This window comes from Erinaceus europaeus, chromosome 12 (assembly GCF_950295315.1).
Source record: "Erinaceus europaeus chromosome 12, mEriEur2.1, whole genome shotgun sequence".
NCBI lineage: Eukaryota > Metazoa > Chordata > Mammalia > Eulipotyphla > Erinaceidae > Erinaceus > Erinaceus europaeus.
The window spans coordinates 37,516,592-37,544,123 of record NC_080173.1 but is presented as its reverse complement, the minus strand read 5'-3'; the positions used below and the strand labels follow the sequence as shown (position 1 = coordinate 37,544,123).

At 42.8% G+C, this 27,532-nt stretch overlaps 1 protein-coding gene across 21 annotated transcripts in view; it reads left to right on the top strand.

Annotated features, from left to right (window-relative positions):
* Positions 1-27,532, top strand: part of CACNA1D (calcium voltage-gated channel subunit alpha1 D) — a 375,944-nt gene that overhangs the window by 232,685 nt on the left and 115,727 nt on the right. For all 21 annotated transcript variants that reach the window (XR_009552983.1, XR_009552982.1, XM_060203128.1 and 18 more), the window contains exon 9: positions 25,070-25,239. Coding sequence is in view for 19 of the 21 variants with exons in the window: in XM_060203128.1 (XP_060059111.1) it covers positions 25,070-25,239 (170 nt within the window). In the remaining 2 variants the exon portion in view is untranslated. The remainder of the gene's footprint in view (positions 1-25,069; positions 25,240-27,532) is intronic.

Sequence of the window (27,532 nt, the reverse complement as noted above, 5' to 3'; positions counted from 1 at the left end):
ACCAGCCCTTAAGTTCATTCTTGAGCCACAGAGGCTTTTTGACTGAGAAGGCATGTGGAAATCTAATCTAAAAATAGAGTAACAATGGAGTGTTCTTGGTAGATTTTCTGTCTGTTGCAGTGCTTAAGCCTCATGAATGCATGATTCTACCACTCGAGGGCTGAATTTTCCATCCTTTTCATTCTGGAGGTGGGGTGGGAAGGGACTGTAGCACTGCTCCACCATCCGAGGAGTTGCTTCTGCCAGTGGTATGATATTGAGATTTGAACCCAGGGCTTCATGTGTGCACTCTACCAGTGAGTGAGCTGTCTCCTGCTTCCAGATAGGTATTATGATTGGAAAATGTTGTATTCCCTAGTGAGTGATACAGATGCTAGGTCTCCAAAGACACCCTGAATGGTCTAGTAGCAAAATACCTCCCCACATTTAGCCATATCTGCCTTTGGTTTGGCTGGGCTAATAATGCATGAAAGATTCTTCATTTTGGATATCTTTTCTCAAATTCTAAAGTTGTGTATGGGTTAAATGCTGCAGTCAGCATTGAGTGCTGAAGGGGAAGAGTTTTGGTCCTTAAACTGTGTGTTTTGGTTTTGGTAAAACAAGAGATCAAGTCCTACTTCAGCTTTCCATAAATGAATGCCAGGCATCCCTTTTCTAATAAAGAACTCAGCTTACCATTCATCTGTACTATTAAACACCAAAATTTTTTACAGAAAAATTAGAGGGCTGTTGAGGGGTGGCAGCCCCCAGCTCCTGTGCTCAACCCCTCTTTAGAGAGAGAGACTTACCTGGAGAGACTCATCTCATAGGTTTAAGCGCAGCCTGCTCAACCATCTCTTCACAATATCTCTACATCTTTTCTATCTTTCTATCTACGAGGGTTGTTGGCTGCACCTGACATGAGTGAGTGAGCCATAACCTTCCTGCCGCTGGCAGGCAACTGCCGTTTCCATAGAAATGGCTGTCAGAGCAGTGGAAACAGTTAGTGAAAGTTTTCCCTGATCCTCCTTTCTTTCCATCAAGCTGATGTTGGTTTCCCTGGTAACAGCTATGGCCAGCAGCCAGGCCTGAGTGACAGATTCAGAAGTGCTATGGCTGTCATCTGCTACCAACCGATTGGGCTCTTTTTCCACACACAGGGCTAGGGCCTCTTCTGGCCTTGGTCCCCTCCTGACTGCAGGGTGTTTGCTGCCCCGCTGCCCTGTCAGCAGCTTTTGCCTCTTCTGATGCCTTGATTATCTTTGCTAATGTGAAGCTCAGGAGACAGGGAGACTCATTGGAGGGCACCAGTATGCTAGGATGGGCTGCTGTGTGCTGAGCATAGATCCAGGGGGACCAGAATTCATTAAAGTGCTGTCAGGCACAAGACCCAGTTCTTCATAAAACCTGTGGCACCTCAGTGGTGGAAATTAAAGCCATATATCTCCTACATTGCCTGATGAATGGGTGATATTAGCCATTGCTACCACTTGGATGCCAGATGGGATATTTATAGATTTAATAAGTTGACTTCTGGTGGGAAAAAGTTTTTTAAGATTGTCCCTAAGAAACTTTCATCAACCTTATCTAGTCTTTTTCTTGCTTTTACATATGATTTTTCTTTTTTTTTTTTCTTCTCCCTCTTCGCTTTTTCCCCCCTTTGCTGTTTAAATTGCTTAGCAGGGCTGGCAACATAGCTCACTTGGATGGTGCACTGCTCTGCCATGTGCATGGTCCATTTGGAGCCCACTCCCTACTACAATATTGAAGGAAGCTTTGGTGCTCTGATCTTTTTTACTCTCTCTTTTTCTGCCTCTGTCTGAAAAGAAAAATTGCTTACCATGATCAAATATTTGGTTAGTAGGTGGCTTAATATACAAAGCCCAGTATATCTATAGTACAGGGAACTTTCCTCTATTAAAGTCCAACAGGCATTTCCTTCCTAGAGTCTGAAGTGCAGTTTCAACAGATGTATAAATCTAAAGCAGAGGCACCTCCTTCCCACAAGGAAGAGAGCAGTCAGGCTCTGTGGAGCACTGGGAAGTGCCATGAAGGCTTTGGTGTCTGGGTGAGTGCATGTAGGGAAAGGCACCAGGGCCTGAGTCTCTAGGCAGTGTCTGTTTTTGCTCCCTCAGATACAGGTCATTTGGACCAGAAAAAAACTTGAAAATTCAGACCTGAATCTCTGAGAATCAAATGAAAACAGAGAGCCACACTGTAATGAACATTTAGATCAGCTAAATCTAGGATAATTCAGGAGTACACTGAAAACCTAAGGGTTTCCTGTCCTTTGAGGACTTTGTAACCTGACCTGTGGGTGGGCTTTATGGCTAGCCTTGATGCCCCACCTACGTGGGTTCAATATAATAAGTTTTAAAAAATGGCTGTTAGCATGTTAGCATATTGAGACATTAGAATGCTACTCAGCAGTGAAAAGGAATGAAGCATTAAAACAGCATCTTCAATGAGGCTCAAAAACGTTCCATTGGAAGAAGCCACACATGAGAAAGGAAACACATGGTGTGATTCTATTTATATGCAGTTCTGGCACAGGCATGTTTTAATCTATGGCATGGTAATCAGACTGTGTAGGATGGGAGGAGAGACCCCGGTGGGAAAGAGAATGAGAGAATGCTCTGGGTAGTGTTGTAAGTGTCTTGATTGGGATTTTATTTCTGCAGGTGTCAACATCAGCCAAGCTTTAAAAGTATGTGCATTTTGTTTTCAATTTGTGCCTGGACAAAAACTTTTTGTATTATTATTATTATTTATTGCTACAAGGATTATCACTGGGGCTCAGTGCCTGTGCAGTGAATCTACTACTCCAGGCAGCCTTTCCTTTTCTTTCTCTCTCTCTCTTTCTTTCTTTCTTTCTTTCTTTCTTTCTTTCTTTCTTTCTTTCTTTCCTTCCTTCCTTCCTTCCTTCTTTCTTTCTTTCTTTCTTTTTCTTTCTCTTTCCTTCTTTCTTTCTCTCTCTCTTCCTTCCTTCTTTTCTTCCTTTCTTTCTTTTGTTTATAGACAGATAAAGTGAAAAGAAGATGGAGAGGGAGAGAGAATTAGAGACACCTGCAGCACTGTTCCACTTCTTGTTAAGCTTCCCCTATAGGCAGGACTAGGGGCATGGACCTGGGTCCTTGCACATTGTAGCATGTGTGCTCAATTGAGTGTGCCACCATCTGGCCTCAGTTTATCATTTTTAAGCTTTTTGTAACCATATTTAGTTACTTTTATCCAGGTGTGGAGAAGAAATTGAATGCTTGAGCTTAAAGAGGGCAAGAGATTTGCAGTGTTTTTTAGTAGATTTATTGAGGGAATTAATGATTTGCAAGACAGTTGTCACATGTATACAGTTTCTTATGTCCCCACCACACCCTCCATTCATCAACTAACATTTTCCTCTGTCATTGTGCACTGTGTCCACAATGCCTTCTAAGCTCCCCTCCATACCTCACCCACCCACCTGAGAGTCCTTGGATCTTCTAGGATAGACCATAGTTAGTTTGTTTCACCTTGTGTTTTCCCTTTTTGTGTGTCTTTTGTTCCACCTGTGAGTGAGGTAGTCATTCTTCTTCTGTGTGAGTAGTCACCCTTCTGACTTATCTCACTTAACTCAATAACTTCAAGTTCCATTTGAGATATAGTAAAAATAATAATAATACCTCATTATTTCTTTCAGCTGAGTAGTATTCCATTGTGGATATAGGCCACAACTTCCTTAGCCAGGTGTTGTTGAACATTTGCATTGGTTCCACATTTCGACTATTACTAATAGCATTACCATGAACACAAATGTGCATAGATTTCTTTGGATAAGTGTTTTTAGATAGACCCCTAGGAGACAAGTTGCTGGATTGTATGGTATAACAATTTCCAATCTTCTAAGGAATCCCCAGAGCATTTTCCATAGGAGGTGGACCAATATTCCCCCAACAGCTTAAAAAGGTTCCTTCCCCCCCACATCTTTGATAGCACTTTTGTTTCTGTCTTGTTTAATGTATGCCATTCTCTCAGGTGTGAGGTCATACCTCATGTTGCCTTGACCTGCGTTTCTCTGATAGGCAGTAACTTTGTTGCTATATATTTATGAGAAAAGATGGAAGATTGAAGCATCAGCCAAACATCACTGGTGGATCATGGAAATTAAAGTAGATTAGGAAAAGGAGAGACCTATCAGACTGGGAGGAAATGAAAGGTCAGCAAACTGACATTTAGAGAGGTTAAAAAGGTTGGCAGTGGGAATAGTTAATAGATGGTATGAGTGTAACACTTGACTTTATGCTTAAGGAAGATAAAAATGCAGAAGCAGATGGCTAGAGCAAAATGGAGAAAATATTCATTGGGAATGAATATGTCAAGGAATTGAAAATCCAGGGTGATGGGTAGGTACTGGGCATAGGCCTTGCCCTTTGGGCAGTGAAGAGAGCAGAGACCCAGTGCTGGGGAAGTCTTCTAGGGTAGGTGAGGGGATGTCCTTATATAACAAGGGCACTGATTCACCTGATCTGGTTTCACCCAGGGTGTGCCAAAAGTCTCAGTTTCTACAAAGACCACCCAGGTTTCTGGTTCTTTCCACTAGGTGTTCACAGCCCAGGTGAGGAGGTATAGGCACTGTGGACTAGAGTCTCCAAGGGCTGCTCTGACCTTTGGTGGCTCTTGTGGTCAGGGAGACACCTGGTTGCCATGCTCATTAGTAGAGAGAGTTTTAGTTCTGAAGCCAAGAGTCCTCTCTCCTTTCTAAGATTCCTGCTTTATAGAGATGTGACTTGGGTCAGTAGCTTTCACTTCTCCAAGTCAAGGTGCTCTCAGTCCCCCAGTTGGTGAGACCCATGTGCTGTGCCATTTTTGTAGCACTCTCCTAAGATCCAAGGAGAGAGATGGACAAGAAGGGACCTTATCCACCACACATACTAGGAACACTTAACTGAACAGAGCTCTCCACTGGTCAGGTGGATTCCACTTCCAGGAGGCTGTCGCCATGCCTCTGAGGAGCCATCTTATCTGCAGTCTGAACACTGACTTGCCACCCTTCTCTCCAGGGATCATGCTTCATATTCAGGCCCTGGAGTGGCACTCAAAGTCCTTACCTCATTTCTCTAAGCCTGATTGTCAGTAGCCTTCAGTCTGGATTCAAGGACAAGATGTTAATCCACTCAGAACCAGATCATACCCTTAGAATTTGGCTTTGAAATAAATCTTGGTATAAATTAGCAGCTGATACTTTTGGGGCCCCAATCTGGGTGGGGGTTCTGCGACAAGGTGTCTTCACTGCATCTGAAAGTTCTAATTTCCAGGGGAGCAGGCCACCTGCCTGGGGTGTGTGTGGAGGGGGGTGGTGTCCCCACAGTCCCACTAGCTTGCTGTAGCTGCTGTGACTTCACTGAGTGAGTGGTCCCCGGAACTGCCAGGGAACCTGTGAGCCCTAGTAGCTGAACCCTACCCCTGGTCCTCAGACAAGTCTGCTCTGCACCAGATCTGTCTCAGAAAATACCCTAGGTATGTGGGGGAGGCTTAGTGCATTCAAACATCCAATAAGATAGCTCACCTGGGTAGAATACCTGCTTTGTCCTACACACCACCCAGGTTTCAGCCCAGCTCCCTTTGCAGTGTAAGAGCCTTCATTGTTGTGGTGTCTTTGTCTCCCTCTGTCTCTGTTTCTGGAAAAGTTAGCTCAGAGCAGAGAAACAACAGCAACAACAACAACAACAACATAAGGGGAAAAAAGTATGGTCTAGATCTCAAGTGGGGAAGAAAGCCCACTGCAGAGTGCATGCATGTCAGGAGTCAGTGAAGCCATCAGGGAGAGTGATGGACATGGAGAAGGGTCTGCCCTGTGGGAGATGGTGAGAGCTGTTGAGGTTTGAACCCTAATGTAAAGATATTTCAGAGTGCATCCGGAGAGTTTGAAGGCTTCAGAGAAGTTGGTTCTTACCCCACCCCCTCTCTTTTTCTTTCTTGGTAGTGCCCAGACCGTGTGTGATTTCACTGCTTTGGAATGATTTTCTTCATTCAGAGAGATACCAGGGAGCTCCCCCTGTGCATCCCATGTGGAACCAGGACTTGAACCTGGGCCATGCACATGGCAAGATACATGCCCTACCCGGTGAGCTCTCTCTCCACCCCTTCCTTCCTTCTCTGAAAATTGCTCTTGCACATGACCCATTCTTGGTCAAGTAGTCGCTTTGGAGTCTGTTACAGGGTAGGCAAGACTTTTTCTGAAGCCCTTTACCACCTCTATACCCTGACACCCACTCCCCCATTCTCAGCTAAGTCCAATGTCTTGGACAAGGAAGTTCCCATCACCTTCCCAATGCCTAGCCAGGTATGTTTCTGGGTGACATCTTAAGCAGCAGCATTTGAAGCCTCTCTTTAAAGAGTGAGCTGAGGTCGATTCAGCTCCCATGAATGAGCAATCTGTTTCATTCACAGGGGTGTCAGATGGGGGAGCCCATGTTTTTTAAAGATTACCTTCCAGAGAACAGACTGAAGCCCAACATGTGTAACTTTCAGCTTTCAGCCTGCTTGGATACTTATCATTGGGTCAAAATTGTGGAGATTTTTGTTTAAATCTTTTCTTCTTTGTTCAAAGCATTGGAGTGTCTTTGGTAGCTGTGAAAACTAGCTCTTCAAACAGAGAGCATTATTCCAGTCCTTGGGAAAAGAGATTCAGGGAAGGGATGTGAACTTCCTTCAAATATGCCAGCAATACTCTTGTTTCTGATGTGTACTGAATGCTATCTTTGTTTTGGTTTGAGCTTTCAGTGACCACAATCGGAGTAGTTTCAGGTGAAAGTTCCATGAGCATTTGTGGTTATGTACATCCACTGCAGAGTCCACATGTCCAGATCTCATATAAAACCTGAGCATATAAAATGATCTTTTAAACTTATTTGGCCTCTTCTTTTTTGTTGTTGTTGTTGTAGTTATTATTGTTGTTGTCATCGTTGTTGGATAGGACAGAGAGAAATGGAGAGAGGAGGGGAAGACAGAGAGGAGGAGAGAAAGATAGACACCTGCAGACCTGCTTCACCGCCTGTGAAGCGACTCCCCTGCAGGTGGGGAGCCGGGGTTCGAACTGGGATCCTTATGCCGGTCCTTGTGCTTTGCGCCACCTGCGCTTAACCCGCTGCGCTACAGCCCGACTCCCTTTTGGCCTCTTCTTAATGAGCAACTTCTTAATAGCCAGGGCTGGGGGTCGAGCGGTAGTTCATCGGGTTAAGTGCACGTGGCACAAAGTGCAAAGACCGTGTAAGGAGCCCGGTTTGAGCCCCCAGCTCCCCACCTGCAGGGGGGTTGCTTCACAAGTGGTGAAGCAGGTCTGCAGGTGTCTATCTTTCTTTTCCCCCTCTGTCTTCCCCTCCTCTCTCCATTTCTCTCTGTCCTATCCAACAACATCAGTGACAACAATAATAATAACCACAACAACAATAAAACAACAAGGCCAACAAAAGGGGGAAAAATGCCCTCCAGGAGCAGTAGATTCATGGTGCAGGCACTGAGCCCCAGCCATAACCCTGGAGGAAAAAAAAAAAAGTAGCCAGAGTTGTGATAAGAAGGCTATGTATAGGGGCCAGGTGGTGTCGCATTGGGTTGACTGCACACATTACCATGTGGAAGGATCTGGGTTCAAGCCCTTGGCCCCCAGCTGCAAGGGGAAATCTTCACTAGCAATGAAGTAGTAACACAGGTGTCTCTCCTTCTCTGTTCCTCTCTATCTCCCTCTCCCGTCTTACTTTCTCTGTATCCAAAATAAACGGGTTAAGTAAAATTTTAAATGTTAAAAAGGAAGAAAAGAAGAGAAAGAAATCAAGCCCCTCCTTTACAAGGCTTTTAGACTTGTGTGTCAGAGAGAACACTAGACAACAATCACAGGGCTGTGAGACTCATATTCAATTAGAATGAGGTCCTTACATGCTGACCTCGCTGAATGGGGTGATGTCCTGATGAAACAGCCATCAAGACTGCCTTGGCTTAGGGAGTTGAAAGAACTCTGGTTCCTGAAGGATAGTGAGTGGACTTTTTAGAATTTTAGAAAAGATTATTTACTAGTGAAAGTGGAAGAGGAGTAAAGAAGACCAGAGCATCACAGGCACATACAATGCCAGGGACTGTACACAGGACATCATGCTTGAGATTCCTATAGCCAACCACTGCGCCAGCTTCCAGGCTGCAGAAATCAAGAATGAACTGAAGGATGGCTGGAGTACAGAGTTCAAGGAGCAAGTGGGTAAAGGATTAAGAGAGACCAAGAAGACTCCTCAGATTGTTTATCTGTTCCCTCTGACCCTAGTTCTAGTTCAATTGCAGGAACATACATGTTCCTGTGGGGTGAGTGCCTTTTATACCCAGTTTCTAAGATTTGATCTGGATAGCTCAACTTCCATCATTAAAAACTAGAGGGTACTGCCTTTGAAAATGGTTCATCTTGGAACCAGATTCACCCAATTAAGCACAAACATTACCATATACAAGGGCACAGGCTCAAGCCCTCTGTCTCCACCAGCAAAGAGGAAGCTTTATGAGTGGTAAAGTAGGGCTGCAGGTGTCTCTCCCTCTATTTTCCCCTTCCCTCCTCAATTTCTCTCTGTCCTGTCAAATAAAAAGGGGGGCAGTGAGAAAGAAAGAAAAAAGAAAGGAAGAGAGGAAAGAAAAGAAACAGAGCAGGGGTAGATAGCATAATGGTTATGCAAAGAGACTCTCATGCCTGAGGCTCCAAAGTCCCAGGTTCAAGCCCCTGCACCACCATAATAAGCCAGAGCTGAGCAGTGCTTTGGTAAAAACAAAAAGAAAAAAAAAAAAAGGAGAAGAAAAAAAGAAAGAAAGAAAGAAAGAAAGAAAGAAAGAAAGAAAGAAAGAAAGAAAGAAAGAAAATGGTTAATCTTTGTGAAAGTTGGAAACTGTTTGCTACTGAAAATGTCTTTGGGCAGGAAATAGCATAATAGTTACACAAGCAGACTCTCATGCCTGAGGCTCCAAAGTTGCAGGTTCAATCTCCACCCCCCCCAACCCCCATCCTACCCCCACGCTCTACCATAAGCCAGAGCTGAGCAGTGCTCTGGTGTTTCTGTGTTTCTCCTTTCTCTCCCTCTCCCTCTCCCTCTCCCTCACTCCCCCCCCTGCATGTCTCTCAAAAAATAAAATAAAATATTTTTTTTAAGTTTAAAAGAAAAGCAAGAAAATGTCTTCATAGGATTGCACATCAATGAAAGTAGTCAAGGACATAAAAGGGGAGGAATACTTCCAGTGATCAATTTATTTGGGGGGGCATTTGAGAAATAACACATTATAGAGCTAACTATGTATTCCTTTGACCACCGTGTTTAAGGCTGCCATGTTTGACCTGCTCTGCCATTACATGAATGAGGAAGCACTGAGTCCCTTTACAGAATGACTCACCAGGGGCTGGGGAGACAAACATAATGGTTATGCAAAAGTCTTTCAAGCCTGAGGTTCTAAAGTCCCAGGTTCAGTCCCCAAGCACCACCAGAAGCCAGAGCTGATCCATGCTCTCCCCCCCCACCTCTCCTTCCCCTTTCAGTCTCTCTGTATCTTTCTGATTTAAATAAATAAAACATTTATTTTAAAAAGGGGTGCCCACCAGGTAGTTTATTTCAGTTTTTCCAGGGAATAGTCCTTAGTGTGCTTTGATGATGGGAAATATGATCTTGGAGCTCAGCATATTTTACCAAAGGTCCTCTATTCTCTTGTGTCCACTTTGCAGGCAGCCAGTATTGTCCCTTCATTTCTTAATGGCTCATGCCTACCTCTGTATGGAGGCACACTGACACAGTTTTGCTTTCTCCCCTTTGTGGATTTTATCTGCAAAAAAAGTGATGTCATTGGTGTGGTGTGACCCTATCCTACCCACTCACTGCTTTCATTCTGGTCTTTTTGTCTAACTCAGAGAAAATGTTGGCTATGCCGTGTGTGTGTGTGTGTGTGTGTGTGTGTGTGTGTGTGTGTGTGTGTGTGTGTGCTGGAACACTGTAATAAAGCCAGTGATTTTTATTAACTTTGAAGTAAATTTGTGCCACAAATTTAGAAAAGCTTTATTATGACACATTATTATCATTTTTAATACCCACCCCCCCAAGATTCCTTGAACAGAAACTGAATTTATGTATTCTCCAAAAAAATTAGATTTAAACATAAAAACGGTTTTTGGCTTAGACTACTCTTTCATTTCCTTTTATGTCTGTATATAGAGGGAATAATCTAGGTCTGAGGAAGACTGGCCTCTGCTGATAATAATCAGTGGTTACTTCTTCACCTTACCCTTCACTTTGCCTTTTTAAGAATGCTGCTTTGGCGAGGTTTTTCATTTTTGTTTTATTTTTCTTTTGTGAATTCCTGAGTGTCCTCTGTTTTACTAGAAATCTGAGTCCTAGAGATTCCATTGCTCTTGCTTATGAAGGTTTTTGTGTTGCTTTGTGCTTGTTCCCTCTGTAAATTTTAAATCATTTAGTTTGTAAATTGTATTGGTGTAGGTCTGGTTAGAACAATTAGCATTACAACCCAAGGGAGGAAAATCTCTCTCTAAATCAAGATACTTTCCTGTTGTCCATTTCTTTTATGAAGCGTTTGAGAAATAACCAAGTCCAGAGAAACTTGTGTTTTCCTTTGGCTACCATCTCTGTGGGTACCATATTTGCCCTGCTCTGCCATCTGCATTGGCTTGCTTCAGGTTAACTGTCCTCTTTTCTGATAGTGCTGACTGGGTCTTTGTGAGCATCATGGATTTCATGGCTTGAAAGCTGGAGGGATTGTGGCTATATCATAGCTGCTTAGCCAGATCCTTTCTAGCCATTACTATTACTATCACTATCACTATCACTATCACTATCACTATCACTATCACTATCACTATCACTATCACTATCACTTATCACTATCACTATCACTATTACTACTACTCCCCTCCCCTCCTTCTCCTCTTTCTTCTCCTCCTCCTCCTTCCCTTGGGTCCCAGTGGCTGAGGAGGAGTTCATGTCCCTTGGTTACGGTTAAAGACTCTTCTCAGACTGCCTGTCAGCAGGCTTATTTTTGCTTTGCTGCCTATGTAGCAGTGAGGAATATCTTGGGTGAGTGGGTTCAGTGATCTTGGGGGTGTGGGCAGTCCTTCCTCTGACCTTCTGCCTGGCTGAGGTGCTTGGCCTTGGTCCCTGAGGGCAGTGGTGAGGATCTGTGAGGCATTCTGGGTAGGTTCAGGCTGGGGTGGAATCCATCTGGAAGCCATGAAGGAGGCCCAGCTGGAAGAGTACTCTGACGGCATCCCTCACCCCAGGTGTGTTGGTGGGCCAGGTGTGCAGATGGGCATGCTGGCGGGGAGAGGACAAACTGAGAAAGCACTCCTTGCAAACAGTCAGACCTGGATGGTGACAAGGGACAAGGACAGGCTAGTGGTGGAGCTGCCCCAGGCAGTTTTTCATGGTTTTGGGCCATTCTGGGAAATATGGGTCTTCTGTAGCAGTCTCTTCAGGAGTGGAGCTTATGTTTTTGTGTGGATGCCTACTTAAAGGGACATGGGGCGGGGGGGAGACTGAGCTGTGGAAAGAAAAAAAAAAACAAAGTGCTAACATTGCCCATGCCTATAAAAAGACTATAGTCTAGCCCATCAGCAGAAATAAATATATAACAACACATACTTCCATTTAATTAGTACAGTAACATTTTATTATTATTATTATTGCCAGCAAGGTTATCTTTTGGGCACAGTGCCAACACTATGAATCCACCACTCCCAGTGGCCTTTATTTCCTTTTATTTTATTTCTGTTTTATTTTACAGGGTAGAGAGAAATTGATAGATAGAGAAGGAGAGAGACACATAACAAACCTGCATTACCACTCATGAAGCTTCCCCCCTCTAGGGGGAGGCTCAAACCTGGGTCCTTGCACATGGACATGTGTGCACTTAATTGGGTGTGCCACTGCCAAAGCACATGTACAGTGACATTTTTAAAGCACCATTCTTTTTTTATCTGAAGATAAGTTTGAAGCACAGAAGAACTGCAGGAATAGGAATAGCATGGTATATACTTTATGTACTCTTCAATCAAATACACATAGTTTTTATGACTTGCTTTTTCTTTTTTTTAATTTCTTTATTGGGGAATTAATGTTTTAAATTCAGCAGTAAATACAATAGTTTGTACATGCATAACTTTTCCCAGTTTTCAATATAACAGTACAACCCCCACTAGGTCCTCTGTCATCCTTTTTGGACATGTATTCTCCCCCGCACCCACCCACCCCAGAGTCTTTTACTTTGGTGCAATAACATGAATTTCAGTTCAGGCTCTATTGTGTTTCCTCTTCTGATCTTGTTTTTCAAATTCTGAGAGTGAGACCATCCTATATTCATACTTCTGTTTCTGACTTATTTCACTTAACATGAGTTTTTCAAGGTCCATCCAAGATCAGCTGAAAATGGTGAAGTCACCATTTTTAATAGCTGAGTAGTATTCCATTGTTTATATATACCACAGCTTGCTCAGCCACTCATCTGTTACAGATAGTGCTGCTAAGAACATATGTATACACAGATCTTTTTGGATGGGTGTGTAGGGTTCCTTAGGTTATATATCCCCAGGAGAGGAATTGCAGGATCATAGTTTAGACTTCTGAGAGTTCTCCAGACTGTTCTCCACAGGGGTTGGACCAATTCACATACCCACCAGCAGTGAAAGAGGAACTTATTTGACCCCACAACCTCTCCAGCATTTGCTGCTGCTACCTTTTCTGATGTATGACATTCTCACAGGAGTGAAGTGGTATCTCACTGTTGTCTTTATTTGCATTTCTCTGACAATCAGAGACTTGGAGCATTTTTTAATGTGTTTCTCTGCCTTTTGGATCTCTTCTGTGGTGAATATTCTGTTCATGTCATCTCCCATTTTTGAATAGGGTTATTTGTTTTCTTCTTGTTGAGTTTGGCAAGCTCTTTATATATTTTGCCTATTAGATTCTTCTCTGATGTATGCCATGTAACAATATTCTCCCATTCTGACAGGGGTCTCTTGATTTTGGGTTTCTTTTGCTGTGCAGAAACTTTTTAGTTTGATGGAGTCCCATAGGTTGATGGAGTCCCTCAGTCTTCTTTGTAATTGTATTCATTTCACTGAAGATATCTTTAAAATTGATGAGGAAAAGAGTTCTGCCAATATTTTCTTCTATGTATCTTATAGTTTCTGGTCTAACTTTCAAGTCCTTGATCCACTTGGAATTTACTTTTGTATTTGGTGAAATCTGGTGGTTCAGTTTCATTCTTCTGCATGTTTCAACGCATTTTTTCCAACACCATTTGTTGAAGAGACTTTGCTTTCCCCACTTAATGGTCTGGGCTCCTTTGTCAAATATTGGGTGTCCATAGGTATGGGGCTACTTCTGGGCTCTCAGTTCTATACCACTGGTCAGTATGTCTATTCATGTTCCAGGACTAAGCAGTTTTGATGACAGTGGCCCTATAATACAATTTGAGATCTGGGAGTGTGATGCCCCCAGGTCTGTTCTTTCTTCTCAAGATTGTTTTGGCAATTCTAGGTCTTTTCTGGTTCCAGATAAACATTTGTAACATTTCTATTCTCCTGAAAAATGTGGTTGGGATCTTTATGGGGATAACATTAAATTTGTAGATGGCTCTGGGTAGTATAATCATTTTGATGATGTTAATTCTTCCAACCCATGAACATGGGATATCTTTCCACTTCTTTGTGTCTTTTTCAGTTTCCTTGAGTAGTGACTCATAATTTTCAGTATACAAGTCTTTCACTTCTTTGGTTAGGTTTACTCCTAGATATTTTATTGTTTTTGTTGCTATAGTAAAAGGAATTGATTTCTGGGTTTCATCTTCTTCTAACTTAGTGTTTGCATAGAGGAATGCCACTGACTTTTGAATGTTAATTTTGTAGCCTGACACCTTACTGTATTGCCTGATGATTTCCAAAATCTTCTTGCTGGATTCCTTAGGTTTTTCCATGTATACTATCATGTCATCTGCAAATAGGGAGAATTTGACTTCTTCTCTTCCAATCTGTATCCCTTTAATTCCTTGCTTCTGCCTGATTGCTATGGCAAGAACTTCCAACACTATGTTAAATAGTAATGGTGATAGTGGGTATCCCTGTCTAATACCTGATCTGAGGGGAAATGCTTCCAGTTTTTCACCATTGAGTATGATGTTGGCTGTAGGTTTGCTATATATAGACTCCACTATCTTCAGGTATTTTCCATCTATTTCCATTTTTTGTAGTGTTTTGATCATAAAGGGATGTTGTATTTTGTCAAAGGCTTTCTCTGATATGACCATGTAGTTTTGGTCTTGCTTTTACTGATACGGTGGATCACATTGATTGGTTTACATATATTAAACCAACCTTGCATTCCTGGGATAAACCCCACTTTGTCGTGATGAACAGTCTTTTTAATATACTGCTGTATCCAGTTGGCTATAATTTTGTTCAGTACTTTAGCATCTGTGTTCATCAGAGAAATGGGTCTGTAGTTTTCTTTTTTGGTTGTGTCCCTGTCTGCTTTTGGTATCAGAGTGATTTTGGCTTCATAGAAGCTGGAAGGGAGTATTCCTGTGTTTCCAATCTTCTGGAAGATTTTTTTTTTTTTTTCCTCCAGGGTTATTGCTGGGCTCGGTGCCTGCACCATGAATCCACTGCTCCTGGAGGCCATTTTTCCCCCTTTTTTGTTGCCCTAGTTGTTGCAGCCTCGTTGTGGTTATTATTGCCATTGTTGACGTTGCTTTGTCGTTGGATAGGACAAAGAGAAATGGAGAGAGGAGGGGAAGACAGAGAGAGAGGGGGAGAGAAAGTGTGAAGCGACTCCCCTGCAGGTGGGGAGCCGGGGGCTCGAACCGGGATCCTTACGCCGGTCCCTGCACTTTGCGCCACGTGCGCTTAACCCACTGCGCCACCGCCCGACTCCCAGGGAAAACTTTTAAAAGTAGAGGTGTTAGTTCTTCTTTGAAGGTTTTGTAGAATTCATTTGTAAAACCATCTGGTCCAGGACTTTTATTCTTGGGAAGGTTTTTGATAACTGTTTCAATTTCATTAGCTGTGATGGGCTGTATTATCTAGTTCCTTTCATTTAATTTTGGAAGTTCTTATGTATCTAGGAAATTGTCCATTTCTTCCAGATTCTCTAGCTTGGTGGCATATAGTTGTTCATAGAAGCCATGCATGATATGTTGAATTTCTGCAATGTCTGTTGTGATATCTCCTCTTTCATTTATGATCTGATTTATTTGGCTCTTCTCCCTTTTTTGTTTTGTGAGTCTGGCTAAAGTTTTGTTGATTTTGTTCACTCTTTCGAAGAACCAACATTTACTTTTGTTGATCTTTGTATGGTTTTCTTATTTTCAATGTTATTTATTTCTGCCCTAACTTTAGTGATTCTGTTGCTTTGTTGTTGCTCTTCTATGTCTTTAAGATGTGTAATCAAGTTGTTTATTTGTGCTTTTTCTTGTTTCTTAATGTGTGCTTGTATGGCTATGAACTTCCCTCTCAGTACTGCCTTAACTGTGTCCCAAACATTTTAGTAGCTTGTTCATTTTCAATGAACTCACAAAACATTTTGATGTCTTCCTTTATTTCCTCTTAGACCCAGTAGTTGTTAAGTAGTGTACTGTTGAGCTTCCACATTTTGGGACTATTACTAACCTTTTGCTGATTGTTAAGTGTTAGTTTAATTCCACTGTGGTCTGAGAAGATGCTTAGGATGATTTTAATACTCTTGAGTTTGCTGATGCTGTCTTTGTGGCCTAACATGTATATGGTCTATCCTTGAGAATGACTCATGTGGACTTGAGTAGCATGTGTATTCCAGTTTCTTTGGGATGAATGACTCTGAAAATGTCCAATAGTTCTAGTTTATCTATCTCCGCATTTAGCTCCCTCATGTCTTTATTGATTTTCTGCCTGGATGATGTGTCAAGTTGAGAGAGTGGGGTGTTGAAATCCCCTACTATTACTTTGTTGCTGTTAATATATTGCTATAGCTCTTTCAGTAGATGTTTGATGTATTTAGATGGCTTCTCGTTGGGTGCATAGATGTTAATAATTGTTAAGTACTCTTGATTTACTGATCTTTGGAGCATTAAGTAATGTCCATCCCTATCTTTTTTACTTTATTTATTTTAAAGTCTATCATGTCAGATATGAGAATAGCTGTTTCTGTCCTTTTTTGTGTGGGGCATTGGCTTGTATGATAATTTTCCATCCTTTCACTTTGAGTCTGTATTTGTCTTGTTGAGTTAGATGCGTATCTTTGGGCTGTGTTTTCTGATCCATCTTCCTACTTTGTGCCTTTGAATAGTTGGATTCAGCCCATTGACATTTATTGATATCAAAGACTGAAGATATTTTAAGGCTATCCTTGTGGATTTTTAGAGTGTTCTGATATATGGCATATTTATGGTGGTCTGACTGTTTATAGGAGACCTTTCAGAACTTCTTTCAGGGCAGGCTTGGTGATAGTTGATTCTTTCAACTGTTGCTTGTCTGAGAAGGTTTTTATGCCTCCATCTAGTCTGACTGACCGTCTAGCAGGATACAGTATTCTCAGTTGAAAGCCTTTCTCATTGTTCACTCAATAGATATCTTGCCATTCTCTTCTGGCCTATATTGTTTGTATGGAGAAGTCTGCTGCTAATCTTATGGGTTTCCCTCTGTAGGTGACTCTTTGTTTTTCTCTTGCAGTCTTCAGGATCCTTTCTTTATCCTTATTCCTTTCCATTCTAAGTATGATATGTCTTGGTGTCTTTAAGTCTGGGTTAATTCTGTTTGAGACCACCTGGGCTTCTTGAACCTTTATGTCTTTTATATTGCATAGACTAGAGAAGTTCTCAGTTATTATGACCTGAATAATGCTTGCTTCCCCTTCCTCTCTTTCTTCCTCTGGTCAGCCAATAATGCATATTTTATTTCTTTTGAAGTCATCCCATAGGTCTCTGTTGTTGTTTTCAGAATCTCTTAATCTCTTTTTGAGATCTCTTACTTCTTTTTTAGTTGTCTCCAATTCATCCACAATCTTGCTAATTCTGTCTTCAGCCTCATTGATTCTATTCTGTCTCCCCTGTACTGTTTTCTGGAGTTCATCTATTTTGTTGCCCTGTTCTGATACTATTTTAGCTTGTTCAGCTAGTTGTGTTCTTAGCTTAGCTATTTCAGCTTTCAGCTCTCTAATAAGCTTGAGATAATTAGTGTTTTCTCCCTTAGTCTCATTTGTTGTTTCTGCATTTCTAATGACAATTCTTTCAAACTCTTTACTCACCCCTGTGATTATTTTCTTAACTAGTGTTTGGTTGTTGACCTCATTATTTTGTGCTTCACCCTTTGGCAGGCTTTTAACTGGACTCTTGTCCTGGTTCATTTCTCCAGTATTTCTTCTTGTTGGTTTAACCATTCTATGTAGTATGTTATGTGGTCCCTCTCTCAGTACTTTTCAAATTACTGATCACTCTTGCCTGGATTGACTTGTGTCTAAGTAAGGTACTTAAAGGGTTCACAGTTGTGGAAGTTGAGAATTGTTTCAATATATTTTTTAAATTTTTTAACCAGAGCACTGTTCAGCTCTGGCTTATGGTGGTGCAGGGTATTGAACCTGGAACTTTAGAGCCTCAGGCGTGAGAGTCTGTTTGCATAACCATTATGCTATCTACTATTAATTTAATCCCTGAGTTGGAGCACAGTGGCTTAAAAGCCTCTTTTGTTCTTTTTCTTCCCTGTAGGCTATGGGAGCTTGAGGGCTTTTAAACTCTAAGTAGGCTTTTTAGCTTAATCTTCACTCCTAACCAAGAGATAAAGCCGGGTGAGGCAGAGATAATCCAGTGGTTGTGCCAAGAGACTCTCACAGCCCCAATGCTAGGTATAGATCTTCTTGAGTTTCCTAGTTAGTTCTCTGTCCCCTGGTGTCAGCACAGGGCCCTCCCCCTTGCTTCTCTAGCTTCTGAGGGCAGTTGCTGGGCTACTGTTGGGGTGCCTCTTCCCCGGGCATGTGCTCTCTGGGTTGGAGAGAACTCGACCAGACTCAGCCTGGGCTGCTACTCACTCAACGATGCGGGAGATAGATGACTCAGGAACTCATGGCAGCATGGTAATGCAAAAGGATCTATTGATCAGAGAGCCAGTGCTTTTATAGAATAAAACCAGAAGTGGCAAGTTGGAAACAGAAATGGCTAGGAAAGGGGGTAGAAAAGCAAAAGCATGCTGGGAAGGTAGAAGCTTCCTTGGCAACTGTTGAGAGGGTTTTAACTAGTGGGATTAATGTTACCCTGCAGGCAGGGTGGGTCTCGAGATAGAAGGAAGATAGATCAGTGGGATGGGTGGGGATCTTTCAGGCAAAACAATGATTATGTAAATAGGCCATAGTATCAGCAATGCAGGATGGGGTGTGGGGGGGGCTGGCTTAATGCCCGACAGGCAGTAGTGATGGAGACTCACAGTTGCATTTGGTGAGTCTTAGGGTAGTCTTCTCCTCCCTTCAGCAGTCTTTTTGTTGGTGAAACAGACTGTAGGTAGTGTCTCAACTGGTAAACTGTCAGACTGTTACCAGCCACTTAATTTCTCCCTAGGCTCCTCTCTGTCCACGAGCCACATGTATTTGCACTCACTGGTGATTTGGTGGGTTCTTTTTTTTTCCCTCCAGGGTCATTGCTGGTCTCGGTGCCTGTACCATGAATCCACCGCTCCTGGAGGCCATTCCCCCCCCCCTTTTTTTTTGTTGCCCTAGTTGTTGCAGCCTCGTTGCAGTTATTGCCATTGTTGATGTTGCTTTGCTGTTGGATAGGACAGAGAGAAATGGAGAAAGGAGGGGAAGACAGAGAGAGAGGGGGAGAGAAAGATAGACACCTGAAGACCTGCTTCACCGCACGTGAAGTGACTCCCCTGCAGGTGGGGAGCCGGGGGCTCAAACCGGGATCCTTATGCCGGTCCCTGCGCTTTGCGCCACGTGTGCTTAACCCACTGCGCCACCGCCCGACCCCCTGTTTTGGTGGGTTCTTGAAGTCGTTCTAGTCCTTCCTTGTTGCGGTTCCAGATGATCTCCTTTGGTATTCCTCGTTGACCCAGGAGAGGAGAGAAACACAGCTGCTGCTGTTCCTCAGTTGCTTTTTCATTTTTTAGCTATCTCTAAGGAATATGGACTGATTTTTCTGTGTGGTATTTTTCTTTTGTGGTTCAAATCATCCAAGATTTGGCTGGTGCAAGATGCTTCTATGGCTCTTGTATCCTTATGATACATCATTTAATTTTTTTATTGAATAGAGACAGAAATTGAAAGGGGAGGGGAGATAGAGTGAGAGAAAGAGATAAACTTATGGCACTGTTTCTCCACTTGTGAAATTTTCCCCTTGCAGGTGGGCCTGGAGTTTTGAATCCAGGTCCTTGTGCATAGTAACATGTATACTCTACTAGGTGCACCACCAAAGTTCCTATGCCTCCCTTCCCTCTGATAACCATCATAGTTCTCATAAAGTTTTGATTTTATTAGCCATTTATATATATTCCAGTATGAACAAAACCATCAAGTAGTTGTCTTTCACATCTTTGCTTACTTCACTTAGCAAAATCCAGTTATAGTTCTTCCTTGTGCTAGTCCTGCCCCAGATTGAGAGCATGCAACAAGCCATTCTAAGCTTCTTGAGTGAGTTTTGTTATTTCTTTTGTGGTGTGAAGAATCAGATTCATTGCTTCTGTTCATTGTTCCTAGTTTAGGAGTATTTTCTCTCTGTCCCATCCTTATTGATTTTATTAATAAGTTTTAGCATTATGGGTGGTGGCATAGTGGATAAAGTATTGGACTCTTTTAAACATCAATTCATTGTGGGTTAATGGTTAATGACACATAGATACAGTGAAGAGGACTTCAGCGTCCTGCAATCCCCACATATACCCAAGTGATGTTTTGGTTCTTTCTCTCATCCCCACCCCCACAAAGAAGTACATCTTTAAATATTTTTAATATGTAGAACATTCATGTGACTCCAAAAGTCAATGCCATAGACAAAGCCCCACTTAGTTGGTACTGTCTCTCTATCCTTTATTCCCACCATTTCATTTGTTCCCATCTCTTATTTCATTCAGCGTTAGCTTTCAGAATCACCCTTTAGTAATGTACATGTCCTTGTTTCCTCTTCTTTTGTACATAAAAGATAACATGCACTGTGTATTTTGTCTAAGCACTTCTTGTATCTTTCTTATAGTAGAATGCTCTGTAAGGAGTATTCTGTCCTGGTACCAATCATATGTGAGTTGTTAGGTTTTTAGTCGCTTGCAAAAGTCTAGTGGTTTCTACTGATAGCTTTTTAAAAATTATTTACAGAGCTGGGTGGTAGCACAGGCAGTAGACCTTATGTGTTACCATGTGCAAGGACCCAGATCAAGCCCTCAGTCCCCACCTGAAGGGGGGAAGCTTCACGATTGGTAAAGCAGTGCTGTAAGGTGTCTCTATCTCCCTATCTCCCCCTTCCCTCTCCATTTCTCCCTGTCCCTCTTGAGTAAATAATTTTTAAAAACTTAAAAAAATTAAAATTAAAATATGTATATATTTATTTACTAATGGGTGAGAGAGTATCACTGGCACTACTAAGCATCAAATTCAGGACCTGATGCTTATAAGTCCCACACTCTACCCACAGAACTACTTCCTATGTAGCATGCCAATAAATTTTTTTATTTCAACTTTTCAAAATTGTATTAGTGGCTTAATATTGATCCACAAAATTATAATATCATAGGGTTTTAATTCCACACCATTCCCACCACCAGAGTTCTGTGTGCCCATTCTCTCCATTGGAAACTAGCAGTTTTCTCAAGGTCGCAGATGTGGGTTGACTATTATTTCTATAATTATATGTCTATATTTATATATATTTGCCCTTTTGTCCCTGTGGTCCTGCTTTCTCTTCTTGTCTAAGACATACCTACAACTATTACTATTTCTGAATGTCCTTCCTTTCTTCGTCTTCTCTCTCCTGGTCCTGATGGAATTGGAGTTCAGAGCGCTCTAGTCATCTTCCCCCTATCATTTCTCCCTCTCTCAGAGTATGGACCAAACTTCTTTTGGGGATGCAGAAGGTGAGAGTTCTGTCTTCTGTAATTGCTTCTCCACTGGACATGGGTGTTGGCAGGTCGATCCACACCTCCAACCTATTTCTATTTTTCTCTGGTGGAGTAGGGCTCTGGAGATGAGGTTCTGGGACACATTAGTGAGGCTGATTGTTCAGGGAAATAAGGATGAAATATAGTAGCATCTGCAACTTGATGCAGCAAGAAATAAAGCAGGACAAAATGATTAATGAAAAGGAACCAAAAAGTAGGAATAAAGTAGATGAGAATAGGGATCTTAAGGTGGAAAGAAGCTAGGAAGTCTATTTTAAGTGTATTCCTAGGGGCCCATGACTTTCATAGTTTTGATTGAGTTTGATAGCTAACATGGAGTTGGACTGAAAATATTGTCTGGGAAGATGAATAGGACTAGAAAGTTGGAATTGGGCAGAGAGTAGCTCCCAAACTTGGAGAAAATCTATGAATAAAATTAACTGTTTAACCTCATCAACCTGACCAAGGGCTCATATAATATATTCATATTTAGCATAGGAACCTGTGTAATCTCTGAGTCCCTGTCAGTCTGAGCTCAAAGTTCATGGTTGCAGCTGGGAATATTCTAGGTTGCACTCATTTCAGAACCAGTGTTCCTTGAGTGGCAGGGTAGGATGACCCAGCCTCCCTTTGGAAAGTGGAGCAGTCCCTACCTTTGATACTTTATAGGAGGACAAGTTCCTGGAGTGGCCCACAAGATGGTGGAGAAGAGGGGTCTATTAGAGGTCTAGGTCCATCAAATATGAATTTGAAGGAGAATCCAAGGATTCCCTTACTAGGGCCCCAGATGATGGGGTGGTCTGGTATTGACCAAAAAGGCCATTGTTAAGTGAAGAAGTCTTTTGCCCTTATCCAGCTTTTGTAGTTCTTTCTTTATCTGCATAAAAATAATTTTGTTAAACAACATTTTGTTGGCAGCCACTATTATCTAATCTTTTAATAATAGACATTCAGAATGACAAAAATCTTATTTCAGATGATTTTTTTTTCATTATCTGCTGAGATTTCTACAAAATTCTGTGGATTCAGGTGAGGTTTCTGAAAGGGTAGGCTGTGATGGGGACAAGCTTTCCTTATAGTAGATAATGCTACAGGGTTGATAGGGCCCTTTCTGGCTCCTTGAAGTCACTCTTGAGCCCAGGACCCCATGTGCCCTTTTGTGTTCCCTCAGTGCTGTGGGGACCATGGCAGCTGAGAGCCATTCAGAACTGCTTGCAATTTTCTCCCTTCCCTTTGAAATTTCAGTAAGCCTTTCCAGTAACCGTCTTTATTCCCAGACTTAACGATTAAATGTTACACATTTGAACTTCAAGTTTGCTCAGTGCCTTGTGAAGCTCTCAGCAGCCTTCTATTGAACACCTTGTTAAATCCCCAGGAAGCAACAGAACAGGTATTATGGCTGTATTTCAGGTGAGAAAAGGAAAACTCAGAAAAAGAGTAGTTTGAACCAGAGCTAGTTCTTGAGACATAAACTGGTATGGCTTAGGAGGGTTGGGAGACAACTTTATCATGAAGACCCCACCTACACCTGCTTTGCAGTTGGCAAGTGGATGTCTGTCTACCTTGTAAATCTCAGTTCTGTTGAAATTGGTAGGTTTTATGTGACTGCTAAGGATCAGATTGCCTGGAATTGTCTCAAATCTGTTCAGAGGAAACAACTTCGTTCCATGAATACTTATAGTAGTGACTGTTGTTTCAAATAAATGGACTCATAAGCCAGAACTTGGCAGTGTTTTTTATTCTTAGAAACTACAGATGATAAGGTGTATGCTTGCATTACTGTGTTTTAGCAATCAAGAATGTGCAAAGGTGAAAACTTGTGAGAGTATTTTTTATATCTTTCTAATGTAAAACAACTTTATGAAATACAACATTGAAGCAAAACCCCTATTATAAAACCTTTAAAGGAAAGTAGTTCTCTCATCAGCTTCTGTATTTCTTCCCAAGTACTCAGGTAAATCATAATTCAAATTAAGAATACCCTATTCTCTTATACTTATCTAAATGTAAGTATCCTAAGTTCAGAATCAAAACACCCACAAAGCTTTATACTAGATACTTTTGGTAAACAATAGACTCAAAACCCCCTGATTATTCATTAGTCTATTTAGCAAAACAGATAGTCCAGTGCATTTTTAAAAAATGTAGTTATTTATTTATGAGAGAGACCAGAATATCACTCTAGCACATACAATGCTGAGAATCAAATGCAAAACCTTTTGTTGAAAAATTAAATAAACACCTCCCAGTCTGCAACCTGATGCATTGTTACGTTGACATGGTTTACTGAACTCTGTTCAGAATGTGATTCTGGACTGGGGGTGACTTGCAAAGTTTAGATTAATGAATGAGCTACACATCTCCTGTGTTGGGAAAAGTGCTATATTGTTCTTAGGGCATGGTTTGCATGAACAATGAGATACTGCCTTTGAAGTTCCTTCTTTTTGAACCAGGAAGGTGTTCACCCCAGGAGAAAAGCTAAGAAAATGCCTGTAGGTCATTTTACCCCCTGCCCACCCTGGAGCCAGCTCCACTCCAAGATTCCCCGTAGTCTTGCCCCTTGAAAGTGGGGACAGGCCAGCTATAGCAGAACTAAGGGCAGACTTCAGGGAATTTGAAAAATGGGCTCTTTTTTTTTCTTCTTTTTTTGAGGTAACATAACTGTCCCTGTTTTGTATCTGAAATTTCAGATGGACTTGGTGTTGGTGTGTCTGCTCAGCTTTCTGATAGTCATGTGCTGGGAAAGGATGGGGCCATCTTCATCAGGTGGGCTGAGCCAGGGAGACCCCTGACATGGAGGTATGAAGGCTTTGGGTAGGAAGGAAGACTGAAGGAACACAGTGTGTGCTCCCTCAGAATCAGGGGTCTGGACTGAGGCTGCCTAGCCTGAAACCTCATCTGCTCACTCAGTCCTGCTGCCACTGTGCCTACTAAATCCATAGTACAGACACTGTGGCTGCCATGCCCATTCACCATTAACAGTGTGGATATTTCCAGGCATGGGAACATCATTGACCCCCCCACCTCTCATCTCATCTTGCAAGAGCAGATGTGGGCACCTATGTGCATTCTTATGTTGACACATGCTACTGTTTGTCTCCTACTCTCTGGTTAGGATGTGATTCTGGATTGGGGCAGGAGAGGGGGAGGACTGACTTGCAAAGTCTAGATTAATGTGGAGATCTTATCCATTCATGAGTTTTGCATCTTCAGTAGCTGGGCAAGTGCAGGATGATTCTTAGGTCCCCCACAGGGGCTAAGGATTGCAGGTGTGAGAGGGAACAACAACAACAGGCAGGATGCTACTGCCAAGCCCTTCCCTGGGATGGACAAAAGATCAGATCTACCTGCCTCTTCACCACCTATAGAGAAGACTCTGCCGGAGGGTCATGGCCACAAGTGAGGGTTAAGGAAGTGATAGTGCATCTGCAGTGCCCCAGTTCTTGTCTTGGATGAGGAACAGGACTTGGAGGGTACTCTGTCCTGACTTTGTTCACTGTTCTGGCCCAGCTTGCAGAAGTGGGAGGGGAGCCTGTTATGTACCCAGGAAGACCTCTCTCCACTCCATGTTCGGACAGGGGTCAGTACAGATGGGAATATTGCAGAAGCAAGCCCAATGCTTAGTGTTCTTGATGATTACAGCTTGGCTCTCTGGGGTCCTTTCTCTCACGTGAAGTCTGGTTTCTTGGGGAGGAGGTACTTCTGGGAGAGGTGGGGCACCTAAGGGGAGGTGGCACAAGGTCCACCATGATAGCACTCTTGCTGTCATCACCCTCAAGGAGTTCATTTCCTAAGACACGCTGCATGTATATTGGCGTGCCTTCTGCACCCATGCCTTGTCCTGTTCCCTGTGTGACTCCTGTGCTGTGCTCGTGTGGTTGTGCATGGTGCTGTGTGTCCTGTCACAAGATTCTTGTTGGCAGGGCAGACAGCGCTTGCCCTGGTCCCCAGGGGCATCCTGATGTGTATTCTCCTCACTCCCTGCAGAGAGTTCTCCAAGGAAAGAGAGAAGGCCAAGGCACGAGGAGATTTCCAGAAGCTTCGGGAGAAGCAGCAGCTGGAGGAGGATCTAAAGGGCTACTTGGACTGGATCACCCAGGCAGAAGACATAGATCCTGAGAACGAGGAAGAGGGTGGGGAGGAGAACAAACGGAATAGTACGTAGTCCTCTTCCGACTCTTAAAAATTAACAAAAAACCCCATTATTATTGGTGATTTAAGTGTTTCACAGAACTAAGATTTCAGGGTGTACTTTCACACTTAATATGGTGTACATGAATTACCCCACCCTCCACCAAAGTTCCATGTCCTTCTACCCACTCATGAACACCATAAATCTTACAATTCATAAGAAACAGTTTGGTTGCCCTTTCTTTATCTATCTATTTCTTTCTTTCTTTCTTTCTTTCTTCCTTTCTTTCTTTCTTTCTTTCTTTCTTCCATTCTTTGGCAAGTTCATATGTTTTATTCATCTGTGTTCTGCATATTTAAGTGAAGACCTCTGGTAGTATAGACATCCTTTACCTCTTATTTTTCTTGGCACAGTGGCCACTGGTTCTATCCATTTTGCCCCAAACTACACAGTCACATCTTTTGGGGGTCTGGGAGTCCTGTTTTATGGGCTGTCTAACCCACAGCTTCTTCATCTGGTCATGTGTTGTTCTTCATCTAGGCTGCTCGTATATTTGGGTGGTTGTGTGCCGGGCTAGCTTCGCCGGCAGGAGAGAGAGACGACCAGGGACTCATGGCTGAGCCGTACGCAGTTCAGTCTTTAGTCATGTGGAACACAGTGCGATCTAAGCTATCTCTAATCACAGTCTTGTCCTTATATATCCTGAGGCGGAAGTGTCAGGTCCAGAGAGGATGTATGTAGAATAGGGGGTGGGGAGAAGGAAAAAGCGTGCAAAACAGTGAGGATTAAACCAATGCCCTGGAGGCAGGGTAGTGCTTAGTTAACAGTGGTTATGTAAATAGAATACAGTGTTAAGCAGGGGGGATTAAACCAATGAAACAGAAGGGGTCTTAGAAGCAGAATTTAGAAGCAGACCAACAGTTGTGAATGATGCCCACTCTTGGGGAGACAAACTTTGGGTGCCATATAGATGTCCAGCTGCAGGCATGTCTCTTCTGGCCTAGCCTACTCATGAATGTTCCCCCATGCAGGTACTTCCATACGATGGGACCTCAAACCTAGGTCCTTGTGCACGATGAGGTGAACACTCTGCCAGCTGAGCTGTCCACCCTTCAAGCACTGTTCACTCTGATGACCCAGGACACTTTTATTGGTTCCTGTTGGTATAGCTGGCAAGCTGGTGGCCTTTTGTCTCTCTGTTGCTCCACCTCCTGGTTATTGTTGCCCCTACTGGGATGTTGTGTCTTTAGGAACTGTGACTTGAGGAAAGGTGTTTTCTTGATGTAAGGCAGTGTCTTCTGTAGGGTCCCTGGGGCTTTCTGTAGTTCAGTCCAATATGGCCCATGCCATGACACCCTTCTGTAAAGAAACGGATGGCAGAATAGGGCCTCTGTCTCTGGGAGTCTGGCCAGCCATAAAGGCAGGTGAAGATGTAGAGCCTTTGTGTAAGACATGATGGAGAAACTGGCAAAGGACTCAGGCATCTTCTGAGAGAGCCATGAGGTTCAGGTATGTGGAAGGTGCTCAAAAAAGGCCATGCTCCCTCTATACACTCAGGGATGAACTGTTTGGTGGCAGAAAGGAGAAGGTCCCAACTGAGGAAATGTTGTAAAGCAGGTGCAGAAGGTTATAATTGTAGCATTCTATAATAAAAGGTATAGGGAGTCAGCATAGTAGTTCTGTAAAAGACTTCCATGTTTGAGACTCTGAAGTCCTGGGTTCAGTCCCCAGCACCACCATAAGCCAGACCTGAGCAGTACTGTGGTTAAAAAGAAAATTCAGGGGGGCTGGGCAGTAGAACAGTGGGGTTAAGTGCACATGGTGCAAAGCACAAGGAGTGGCCAAAGGATCCTGGCTTGAGCCCCTAGCTCCCAGCCTGCAGAGGGGTTGTTTCACAGGCAGTGAAGCAGGTCTACAGGTGTCTTTCTCTCCTCCTCTCTGTCTTCCCCTCCTTTCTCCATTTCTCTCTGTCCTGTCCAACAACAACAGCTATAACAACAATAACAATAGAAGTGCAGGCATGGGGCCCAAGCACTAACCCTGGAGGCAAAAAAAAAAAAAAAACTCCATTAGATAAAGAAAGCACATCCCTCTGAAGGCTGCATTCTCTCAGAATTTACTGTAACAGGGTTTTAATCTCTGTGGAGCCATACCTTGTCTCTGGGATATACTCAGGTGGGACTTGAGGTTTATTCTGACTTGCCACCCAGCCCTGTTCATATTAGGACTCTTGTTGTTAGGTGCTAGGGGCTCCTATGTAGTGAGGTTCAGTGTGTTTCCCAAGTCTTCAGGTTCCTAAAGCCATAGTGCTTAGAATG